The sequence below is a fragment of the Narcine bancroftii genome, chromosome 1 (assembly GCF_036971445.1).
Source record: "Narcine bancroftii isolate sNarBan1 chromosome 1, sNarBan1.hap1, whole genome shotgun sequence".
Lineage (NCBI taxonomy): Eukaryota > Metazoa > Chordata > Chondrichthyes > Torpediniformes > Narcinidae > Narcine > Narcine bancroftii.
Window position 1 is genome coordinate 374092219 of NC_091469.1, and position 12171 is coordinate 374104389.

Here is a 12171-nt window from a genome sequence, read left to right on the forward strand (position 1 = left end):
AGGCCCAAGGACTGTCGGAGTGTCAAATGATCCCCAGCTCCTGCAGATATGAGAATTCCTTTTTCGCTATCTGGAGGGAGCCGGCGCGCCTTGGCATGGACAGGCGGGCCTTGGGTGGGGATATAATGAAACACCCTGTGGTGTGGTGAAGCAGCGGAGAACTGCGGCTTGAGGAGGGTACGGGAACTCTTCCAGGGTGCACTGGAACTTGTCCTTGGTTGCGCTGACCGTGGCCATCTGCGGCTGCTCTGTGCGGGAGGCGTTGAGGCGAACAGATTGGAAGGTACAGGCATCGACAGGACGCCTACCTCGAGGGTCGACCAGGAGCCCGTGGGCGAAGAGGAAATTAAAACCCAAGATGGAGGTTCAAAGGGATGAAACGGTGAACCTCCACGAGAACTTCCGCTTGCCAAGCTGGAAGTGGACGGTCTTGTTACCATATGTTTGGATCTCCATTGAATTGGCTGCACGGAGTAGAGGTCCTCGAGGCCGGATCTGGGACTTGATGGCTGTGGCCAGGATGACACTGATCTGGGCCCCGGTGTCGACGAGGAAGCTTCGGGCGCTGATTCCATCTCGTAGGTAGAGAAGGCTGTGTTCTTGGCCAGCCGCCACAGCCATTAACTGCAGCCGCCCTGCTTGTTTCCCAGGAACAAGCAGGGCTGATGGCACTTCTGAGCTTTGGCTCCCCAGCGCTAGTGGAGGAAGCAGAGGCCTGAAGTGGATGGCTTGCTTCTGGCTATGCTATTTGAGGCTCCTACAGGGGCCGAGTGTTCCTCCGCAGCGCTAGAGGAAAGCTTGGCATGGTCATGTCCGGGACTCGTAACCAGTTGGACTGCTGAGCCCTCCGGGAATCGTTCAAGCCATAGCTCCTGAGCTTTTTGAGTGACCTTCCTGTGGTCGTCAAAGTTCTCCTGGGACAATAATGGCTGGATGTCTTTGGGCATATGGTTGAGGAAGATACGCTCGAAGAATGGGCAGGCGGTGTGATTGCCCATGAGATCAGATCATCTCATCCATCAACACGATTGGAGTTCTGTCTCCCAAGGCGTCGAAGTGAAGCATCCGAGTGGCATGCTGGCGCCTGGAGAAGCTGAGGGAACCGGTGAGCACCCGCTTGATGGTCCTGTACTTATCTTCCGCGGGAGGGTGCTGAACGAGGTGCAGCACTTGTTTGGCGGTGGCCTGCTCGAGGGTGGCGACCACATGATAAAACTTGGTCATATCTGATGAAATCTGGTGGAGGTGAAACTGAGCCTCTGCGTGGCTGAACCAGATCTCAGTCTCCTGAACCCAGAGGTCAAGAAGCTTGATGGCTATAGTGTTGATCGAAGAGTCATTCATATCGGATTCAAAGGCGTTTGAACCTGTCGGGGTCACCAATGTAGCGACAGCTACTCTGCTTACTGGATAACTCCACAACCAAATGGGTTGCGTTCAGTGAGCAAAAACTGATTTATTGAGGTTTGCCTGGCTGGTCTTGTGCTCCCAGCCCGGACCTGGCTGAGAACTGCACCGTGGGCCCTGACGCCGCCAGGGCGTCATGTGGGCCGCAGAGTGTGGGTTTCTAAGCCTGGTGCCAAGGTCGGGAATAAACCCCCGACGGTGCCATTTTGGCCAGCTACCCCATCATGTGCGTGACATGCGGGGCCGGTTTGCCTGCCTAATGGTGTGCCACTACAAATCCTTCTTTCCTCTCAGATGCTATTTGACAGATGAACTTGAAGCAATTATTATTACAAAATCTGTAATATTCTCACTGCTTTCTCACCCAGTTCTGCTTTTGGAACTTGTTGCTTTTTCATGCTATTATTTCATTGAATTACTGAATGACATTTAACTGACATTAATTCTGCCATCCCTTATTCAATATTTGCTTCCTGGGATATTTGTGCTTCTGTCTCTTCCTGATAATGTAAATGCAAATTAATCTAACTAACATTGTTTCTCTTTGCCTCATTTGCCTAATATATTTAAAGAATGTTGAATTTTTATAGACTTTTTAGGTCTTAACTCTACAGATCTTGGTATATGTTCTGTAACCTTTAAATTTTTTGTTCAAACTCACAATAATAAGGGAATGTCATGTTATCAGTGATTCTGCCCATAGATGAAATTTAAACTGAGATGCTGCTTGCCAAGGGAGGTAGAAAATATATGGTTCAATGGAGTTGTCAGCCTACCATCGCTTGTCATTTAACCAACCCCATCGCCAACTGATTACTTGGTTGGTTTATCCCCTTGTGCAAATAGGGCTCTTGCTGAAATGGGCTGCCAGATGCATTTTCCTATAATACAGTCTATGTGTATATGGTCATGGTTGTGTCACAGCCTGGTAAACTCCATCTTGTTTTACTGAACTGTTTATTTTCATCAACAGGAGATTAAAAAGGAAAGGAAGAAAAAAATTAAAACAAATCATAAATGTAAAAGTTGAAATTTTTAATGAATGATTGATCTTTGATTATTAGAACTTTTGCTTTTTCTCTTTAGAGCAAATACTTGCATAAATTTTGCAATTTTTTCTTAATCCTTGACTCTGATGTTCATTTTAGGCTTCATTGATAAACCCCCTGAAAAGCCACTTAAACTTGTGTTGAAAGTGGGAGGAAGTGAAGTCACTGAGCTTTCTGGTTCAGGCCATGATTCCAGTTACTATGATGACCGATCTGATCATGAGCGAGAACGGCATAAAGATAAAAAAAAGAAGAAAAAAAAGAAGTCCGAGAAAGAAAAACATATTTCAGATGAAGAACGAAGAAGGAGAAAGGTAAATTAGCAAGTTGTTTGATCAAGGCAGACTGACATGAATGTGGAGAATTGTGAGTATGACTCTTGACCCATAATGAAACAGAGCAACAATACATCCATAGGCCTGTCACATAACTCCAACGACCTGGCTTCAGTTCTGATCTCCAGTGTTGTCTATGTGTATTTACCCTGTGACTGTGTGAGTTTTCTTCAGATGCCTCAGTATCCACCCACAATCCAAAAATGAGCATTGGTAGTTCAATTATCCACTATAAGTTACCCCAATGTATAGGTAGAATTTGTAGAAATTAATGAGAATGTAGGGAGCATAAAATGGGAGTTGTGTATGATTAATATAATTGGCATGATGTTTGATGGCTGGTGTGAACTGCTGGGTGAGGGTCATTTTGTTGTATGATTACATGACCTGCTTTTAACTGCTTTACTATAATGAGTGAACTTGGGGTTTGCTGGTCATCTGAAAGAGGTTCCTCAGATTAGACACAATTGAGTGTACAATGAAGAATGTATATGCAAATGGCCATCACAGAAACATGGTTGGAAGGTGGGCGTGATTGGGAATTAAATATTCAAGGGTATCAGGTAATACGAAAAGATAGATTGGATGGTAAAGGTGAAAGGGTGGCTCTCTTAATTAGGGATGAGAGACAATATAAGATCTAAGGAGCAGAATGTTGAGTTCATCTGGGTAGAGATTAAGAATAGTAAAGGGAAAAAAATCACTCACGGAGTCGTCTATCGCCCACCAAATAACAATAGCATAGTGGAACAGGCTAGCTAAGAGATAGCTGAGGGATGTAGACTGGAACGGCAGTTGTTGTGGGGGACATTAACTTCCACGTAGATTGGGAAAATCAAATTGGTCAAGGGAATCTGGAGGATGACTTCGTAGAATGCATCCGTGATAGCTTTCTAGAGCAGAATGTTAAGGAACCCACAAGGGAGAATGCTATTTTAGATCTCGTATTGTGCAATGTGATAGGTAAAATTAACGATCTGGTAATTAGGGACCCTCTTAGAAAAAGCAATCATAGTATGATTGAATTTCTCATACAGATGGAGGGTGATCTAAAACTAATGTATTATGCTTGAAGAGGGGAGACTATAACAGAATGAGGGAAAAATTGGTTAGCATGGACTGGGAGCGCAGGCTAGTTGGCAGAACAGTTGAGGAACAGTGGAAGACTTTCAAAGAGATTTTTCACAGAGCTCAACAAAAATATATTCCCATTAAAAATATGGGCAGTAAAAGAAGGAAGAGTCAACAGTAGTTAACTAAGGAAATAAAGGAAAGTATAAAATTAAAAGCTCATGTGCACAAAGTAGCCAAGAGTAGTAGGAAACTGAAAGCTTGGAAAAACTTTAAAAGGTAACAAAGGACAACTAAACAAGAAATAAGGAAAGGGAAGAAGGATTATGAAGGTAATTTAGCACAAAATATAAAAACAGATAGCAAAAAAATTATCAATATATAAAATGGAAGAGAGTGGTGAGAGTCAACATGGGTCCCTTGGAGGATGAGAAAGGAAATTGATAATGAGTAATGAGGAAATAGCCAAGGCGTTGAACAGATATTTTGTGTCAATCTTCACGGTGGAAGACATGTCCAGCATGCCAAAGAGTGCTGCTAATGTTACGAGCCCAGAGGACCCATCAACCCAGCAGCAATAGATATTCACTAAGACAAATGGTTACTTAAACAAAAGTTGCTTTTAATTATCTTTAAACATGAAAATAGAATCACACTTTAACTTAACACAATTGACTTAACAAACCTAACAACCCCCTTCTAATTCTAAGAGCACGTGTATGTAATGTGTGTGTAAGTTCATAAAAGTTCTTTGATTCACAGTCCAATCTCACTTCACTGGTTGCAGGCAATTCTTATACTGTGCACAAAATATAACATTTATAAAGTTCACCAGGCTTTGGTGCTTGAAGGGGAAATGGTTACCACTCAGGAAGGTTCTTGTTGGTTTTCAGAGAGAGATTTGATGTACAATGGACTCCCAGCCACTTCAGTTTCTTGCCGAAGAAACTTGCCCACTCAGGGTTCTTCAGATGATAACCTCTTTCTTTCAGGTCACCACAGAATGCCTTTTTGTTTCTCCTGTTTCAAGTGAAACATTAGACAGCCAGTCCTCTCTTCTTGCATGAACCACAAGGACTTTGACCAGGCTGAACTAAGCACTTTCAACCTGTCATCCAAATGGGGTTTTTCACAAGCTTGCCAGCTTGTCCTGTACCAGTCCCAGCGGCTGTTGATGACTGTAAAACTGATCTGTCTCTCTCCCCCACACAGAGAGAGAAAGCCTGTTTGACTCTCTCTGCTTGCAAAACCACATGACCCTCTTAAAACAGCAAGTTCCCCTCCAGGCAGAATGCGGCTACGACAAACACTTTCATCTGTTTCCTTTATGTAAACAACAATCCATTAGTGAAGTCTCTTGTGCACCCTCCAAAGCTTTTGCAAAAGCTCTGAGGCTCCGACATGTCCAGCATTAGCAGAGCTCCAGTATTTTAAATAAGATCTATTTTAAACTGTTTGTATGTGACCTACACTAACAATACCTGCCCCAATTTATCTCCCAAAAACATATCTATACTCTGTCACATTTGGGATGCTAATGGAGATGAGGGCTTCGATAAAATAATTGTTATAAAAGAGATAGTGATGAGCAAACTAATGGGACTGAAGGCAGACAAATTCCTTGGTCTTGATGGGATGCATCCCAAGGTACTGAAGGAAATGGCAGGAGTTATATTCAATGCGTTGGTAGTCATTTTACCAAAATTCTCTGGATTCTGGGCAGCTCCCCGCAGATTGGAAGGCAACAAATGTCACACCACTTTTTAATAAGGGATGTAGGCTGAAGATGGGTAACTATTAGCCAGTTAGCTTAACATCTGTAGTCAGGAAAATGCTTGAAGCTGTCATTAAGGATGAAATAATGAGATATGTAGAATGAAGGAGTTCCATCAGGTAGACACAGCATTGATTCAGAAAGGGCAGGTCTAGTTTGACAAACTTGCTGGAGTTCTTTCTGGATTTTGCTGCTTTAGGTGTGATAGAATTGGAGGGGTAAGAGGGGGTGGTGAGGCATTGCTTGTCGGGGAAAATATTACAGCAGTGCTGTTGCGAGATAGATTGGAGGGCTTGTCAAGGGAGGTGGTATGGTTGGAATTTAAAAATGGAAAAGGAGAAGTTATAATTATAAGCCACCTAGTGGAAAGTGAGAAATAAAGGAACAAATGTGTAAGGAAACAGCTGAGATTTGTAATAAGCACAGGGTTGTGTTAGCGGGGGATTTCATTTTTCCTAAAATAGATTTGCAAACTCATTCAGTGAAGGAGCTGGATGGATTAGAATTTGTAAAATGTGTGCAGGATAATTTTTTGCAGCAATTCGTTAAGGTACCCACTAGAGAAGTGACAGTGTTGGATCTACTGTTGGGGAATGAGATAGGGCAGTTGATACAGGTGTGTGTTGGGGAGCACTTCGAATCCAGTGATCATGGTACCATTAGTTTCAATATAATTATGGAAAGGGATATATCTGGTCCAAAGATTTTGACTGGGGGAAAGCCACATTTGATGAAATGAGAAGGGATTTGAAAGGAGTGGTTTGAGCTGATTTGTTTTATGGGAAGAAGGTAGAGGAGATTTGGAGGTCACTCAAAGGTGAGATTTTGAGGGTGCAGAATCTTTATGTTCCTGTTAGGAGAAAAGGCAGAGCCAAAAGTTTGAGAGATCTGTGGTTTTCAAGGGAGATTTGAAAGTTGGCTTGAGATAAAAGGGAGGCCTACATTAAATACAAGAAACAAGATATAGACGAGGTGCTTGGAAAATACATGGATTGTAAAAAGAAGCTTAAGAAAGAAATTAGGATAGTGAAAAGAAGGTACGAGGTGGCTATAACGAACAGGGTGAAAGTAAATCCGAAGTGTTTGTACAAATATGTAAATAACAAAAGAAGAGTGAAGGATAAAATTGGTCCCTTAGAGAATTGGAGCGGACAAATTTGTGTGGAGTTGAATGAGCTCTTCGGTATTCACTATGGAAAAGGAATCGTGTAGGATAAGAGAAGCAAAAGGGGTGATTATTGAAAATGTAGGGATTAGGAAAGAGGGGGTTTTGGAACTTTTGAGGCATATAAAGGTGGATAAATCTCTGGGTCCCACCCAATGGGATTTTCCCCAGGACCTTGTGGGAAGTCAGGGAGGAAATAGCAGAGGCTTTGACAGTGATATTTCAACAGTCACGAGACGGGGGCATGGTGCCCCAGGATTGGTGTATCGCAAACATGGTTCCTCTGTTTAAAAAGGGCTCCAGGTGTAGGCCAGTAAGTTTGACATTGGTGTTCAGTAAACTAATGGAAAGTATTCTTAGAGATAATATGTATAAGTATTTGGAGAGGGACTGATCAGGGACATCCAACATGGGTTTGTGCGGTGAAGGTCATGTTTGACAAATCTTGTTGAACTTTTTGAGGTGACTAGGAAGGTTGATGAGGATAGAGGGGTAGATGTAGTATATATGGATTTCAGTAAGGCTTTCGATAAGGTTCCACATGGAAGGTTGGTAAGGAAGGTTCAGGCACTAGGTATTAATGTTGAGATAGTCAGATGGGTTCAATGGTGGCTATAAGGTAGATGCCAGAGAGTCATGGTGGATAACTGTCTGTCAGGATGGAGGCCGGTGATGAACAGTGTGCCTCAGGGATCAGTGTTGTGTCCCTTGTTGTTTGTCATTTACATTAATGATTTGGATTAATGAGTGGTAAATTGGATTAGTAAATATGCAGACGATACAAAATTAGCGGGAGTTGTGGATAGTGAAGATGGTTTTCAGGGACTGCAGAAGGATTTGGACTGCTTAGAAGAGTGGGCAGAAAGGTGGCAGATGGAGTTTAATGTGTAGATAAGTGTGAAGTGCTTCATTTTGGGAAGAATAATCAAAATAGGACGTATGCAGTGAAGGGGAGGGCATTGAGGAATGCAGAGGAACAGAGAGAGCTTGGAATAATGGTTCATCATTCTTTTAAAGTAAATTCTCATGTGGATAGAGTGGTAAAGAAGGCTTTTGGTATGCTGGCCTTTATAAATCAAAGCATGGAATATAGTAGCTGGGAGGTGACGTTGAGACTGTTCAAGACATTGGTGAGGCCAAATTTGGAATACTGTGCAGTTCTGGTCCCCAAATTATAGAAAGGATATCAATAAGGTAGAGAGGGTGCAGAAAAGATTTAATAAAATGTTGCCTGGATTACAGTATCTAGAATACAAAGAAAGATTGAGTAGACTGGATCTTTATTCATTGGAGCATAGAAGGTTGAGGGGGGGATTAGATAGAGGTATTTAAAATTATGAGGGGGATAGATAGAGTAGATGTGAATAGGCTCTTCCCCTTGAGGGTAGATGAGATTGGACCGAAGGGTCATAAGTTAATGGTTAGGGGGCAAAAGTTTAGAAGTAACATGAGAGAGAACTTTTTCACTCAGTGGCTGAGTGGATTGACCTTCCGGAAGAGATGGTTGCAGCAGGGTCAATTTAAGAAGGTTGGATAAGTGCATGGATGTGAGAGGATTGGAGGGTTATGGACAGGGAGCAGGTAGGTGGGGCGAGAAGAGATCACTTAAACCGGTGTGGACTAGAGGGGCTGAGATAGCCTGTTTCTATACTGTAATTATTATATAGTTATATGGTTTTAACACATATATATATATATATATATATATATAGGAGCAGTAGATAGAGTTTACATCCGGTACCGCACGGAAGGCAGTCTCTTCAATCTGAGGCGCCTGCAAGCTCACACCAAGACACAAGAGAAACTTGTCCGTGAACTACTCTTTGCAGATGATGCCGCTTTAGTTGCCCATTCAGAGCCAGCTCTTCAGCGCTTGACGTCCTGCTTTGCGGAAACTGCCAAAATGTTTGGCCTGGAAGTCAGCCTGAAGAAAACTGAGGTCCTCCATCAGCCAGCTCCCCACCATGACTACCAGCCCCCCCACATCTCCATCGGGCACACAAAACTCAAAACGGTCAACCAGTTTACCTATCTCGGCTGCACCATTTCATCAGATGCAAGGATCGACAATGAGATAGACAACAGACTCGCCAAGGCAAATAGCGCCTTTGGAAGACTACACAAAAGAGTCTGGAAAAACAACCAACTGAAAAACCTCACAAAGATAAGCGTATACAGAGCCGTTGTCATACCCACACTCCTGTTCGGCTTCGAATCATGGGTCCTCTACCGGCACCACCTACGGCTCCTAGAACGCTTCCACCAGCGTTGTCTCCGCTCCATCCTCAACATCCATTGGAGCGCTTACACCCCTAACGTCGAAGTACTCGAGATGGCAGAGGTCGACAGCATCGAGTCCACGCTGCTGAAGATCCAGCTGCGCTGGATGGGTCACGTCTCCAGAATGGAGGACCATCGCCTTCCCAAGATCGTGTTATATGGCGAGCTCTCCACTGGCCACCGTGACAGAGGTGCACCAAAGAAAAGGTACAAGGACTGCCTAAAGAAATCTCTTGGTGCCTGCCACATTGACCACCGCCAGTGGGCTGATAACGCCTCAAACCGTGCATCTTGGCGCCTCACAGTTTGGCGGGCAGCAACCTCCTTTGAAGAAGACCACAGAGCCCACCTCACTGACAAAAGGCAAAGGAGGAAAAACCCAACCCCAACCAACCAATTTTCACCTGCAACCGCTGCAATCGTGTCTGCCTGTCCCGCATTGGACTTGTCAGCCACAAACGAGCCTGCAGCTGACGTGGACTTTTTACCCCCTCCATAAATCTTCGTCCGCGAAGCCAAGCCAAAGAAGAAGATAGAGGGGAACAGGTTAATGTTGTTTTTTTGGATTTCCAGAAGGCATTTGATAAGGTGCCGCACAAGAGACTTATTAATAAGATGAATAGAGTTGGGGGAAGTATATTGGCATGGATTGAGGATTGGTTTACTGACAAAAGGCAGAGAGTCAGGATAAATAGGGGTTTTTCTGATTGGCAGACAGTGGTAAGTGGGGTACCACAGGGGTCAGTACTGGGCCCACAGCTGTTCACCATTTACACTGATGATTTGGAAGAGAGGACAGAGTGTAGTGTAGCCAAGTTTGCAGATGATACTAAATTGAGTGGAAATATAAATTGTACAGAAGATGTGGAGAAGCTGCAGATGGATTTTGTTTAATTAGGTGAGTGAGCACAGGTCTGGCAGATGGAGTACAATGCTGGTAAATGAGAGGTCATCCACTTTAATAGGAAAAATAGAAGAGCAGATTATTATTTAAATGGTGAAAACCTGAGGCATGCTGTAGTGCAGAAGGACTTAGGAGTGCTTGTGCATGAATCGTAAAAGTTGGGTTGCAGGTACAGCAGGTTATTAAGGAAGGCAAATGGAATGTTGGCCTTCATCGTTAGAGGAATTGAATTCAAGAGCAGGGAGGTCACTCTGCAACTATACAAGGTACTGGTGAGGCTGCACCTGGAGGTCTGTGTGTAATTCTGGTCTCCACACTTGAAGAAGGCCTTGGAGGAGTCAAGTGGAGGTTCACCAGGTTGATCCTGATGAGAGAAGATCTTATAGAAACATAAAATAATGAAAGGGATAGATAAGATAGAGGCAGGAAAATTGTTTCCACTGGTAGGTGAGACCAGAACTAAGGGACACAGCCTCAAGATTCAAGGGAGTAGATTTAAGAAAGAGATGAGGAAAAACTTTTTCTCAGAGTATCTCTGTCCGGGGAAGCAGTTGAGGTTCATTTGGATGGATTTTTACATTAAAAAAAAGGAATTAATTGATATGGGTAAAAGCCAGGTTGGTGGAGATCAGATCAGCCACAATCTTATTGAATGGCGGAGCAGGTTAAATGGGCCAGATGGCCTATTCCTGCTCCTTTTTCTTATGTTCTTATGTATAGGCCTCCAGTAGCCACATTGTAAGAAACTATAAATCAAGAAAGAATGGGACATATGAAAAGAAGAGTGCATTAATTATTGATGAATTTGACTTTCATGTAGATTGGGTTACTCAAATCGGAAATGTAGCTGTGAGGACAGAATGCATTTGGGATAATGTCCATAATATCTTATGGAACCAACTAAAGAATAGGCTAATTTGGAACTGGTATTGCCTCGTAAGAAATAATAAATTACCTTGAAGTCAGGTGGAGAGCATTCTGACTGGGTATATGACTGCCTGTTTTGGAGGTGCCAACTCTCAGGACAAATGTAAACTCCAGAGGCTTGTTAACTTGCACGATACTGCATTCCATCGAGGACATTTGCATGAGGCGGTGTCTTAAAAAACAAGCCTCTATTCTCAAAGACCCCCACCACCCAGGTCATGTCCTTTTCACTCTGCTACCATCGGGGAAAAGGTACAGGAGACTAAAATGAACACTCAACGGCATAACGACAGCTTCATCCCTTCTACCATCAGATTCCTGAATAATCAATGAACCAAAGACACTACTTACTTTTTGTGCACTACTATTTTAATATTTTTTACTTATGGTAAAGTTATAAAGTGGTTATAATATGAATGCTTGCGCTATGATGCTGCCACAACACTGAATTCCATGACTTGTTCATGACAATAAATTCTGATTCTGAAGTAAAGCATCTCCAAGGAAATAGTGACCACAGCATGATAGATTCCTGTATTCAACTTACCAGTGAGAAACCTAGACCTGAAACCAACTGCATTAAACTTAAATAAGGAGAATTAAAAAGAAATAGGAATATGTTACATTTCAGCTTAGCTGAGTTGAAATGATGCATTATTTTGTAGGCCAAAGGTTTGTGAAAGACGAGGACGTTTTGTGTTTTGAGGCAGTGTACAACAAATATGTTTTGATATTTGAAAATAATCAAATTTCTATCAAGTTCTACTGAGTCAATTACCTGTAAATATTAGTGTCCTTTATCCAGAACCCTTGGGGGACAGTGTGTCCCGAATTTTGGATATTTCCGGATTTCGGAAAGCCAGATTAAACCCACCTGAATTGTGCTGCCATATCCACCCCCACCCCCTTCCAGTGGCTCTGCCATCTCTCTACCACCTCCCCCCCCCCCCCGCACTGGCCGGCCCAAATCACGCTGCCGGTCTCCCTCCCTCGCCAGCCCGACTCACGCTACCAGTCTCCCTCCCTCGCCCGCCCAATTGGTGCTGGCGTCTCTCTCCCCCACTCACCTGCCTGATTCACGCTGGCGTCTCTTCCCCCCCTCACCCGCACCAATGGCGCTGGCATCTCTCTCTCTCTCCCCTCCCTTGCCTGACAGACTCGCGCTGCCGGTCTCCCCTCACCCGCCCGACTCACACTGCTGGTCTCCCCCACCCTTGCCCGCCCGACTCGCGTTGCCGGTCTCCCCCACCCTTGCCCGC

At 43.8% G+C, this 12171-nt stretch overlaps 1 protein-coding gene across 7 annotated transcripts in view; it reads left to right on the forward strand.

Moving 5' to 3' along the window:
* The window catches only part of brd9 (bromodomain containing 9), a 159107-nt gene that overhangs the window by 23615 nt on the left and 123321 nt on the right, over positions 1-12171 (forward strand). For all 7 annotated transcript variants that reach the window (XM_069913320.1, XM_069913316.1, XM_069913318.1 and 4 more), the window contains exon 2: positions 2556-2770. In XM_069913320.1, the coding sequence (XP_069769421.1) occupies positions 2556-2770 (215 nt within the window). The remainder of the gene's footprint in view (positions 1-2555; positions 2771-12171) is intronic.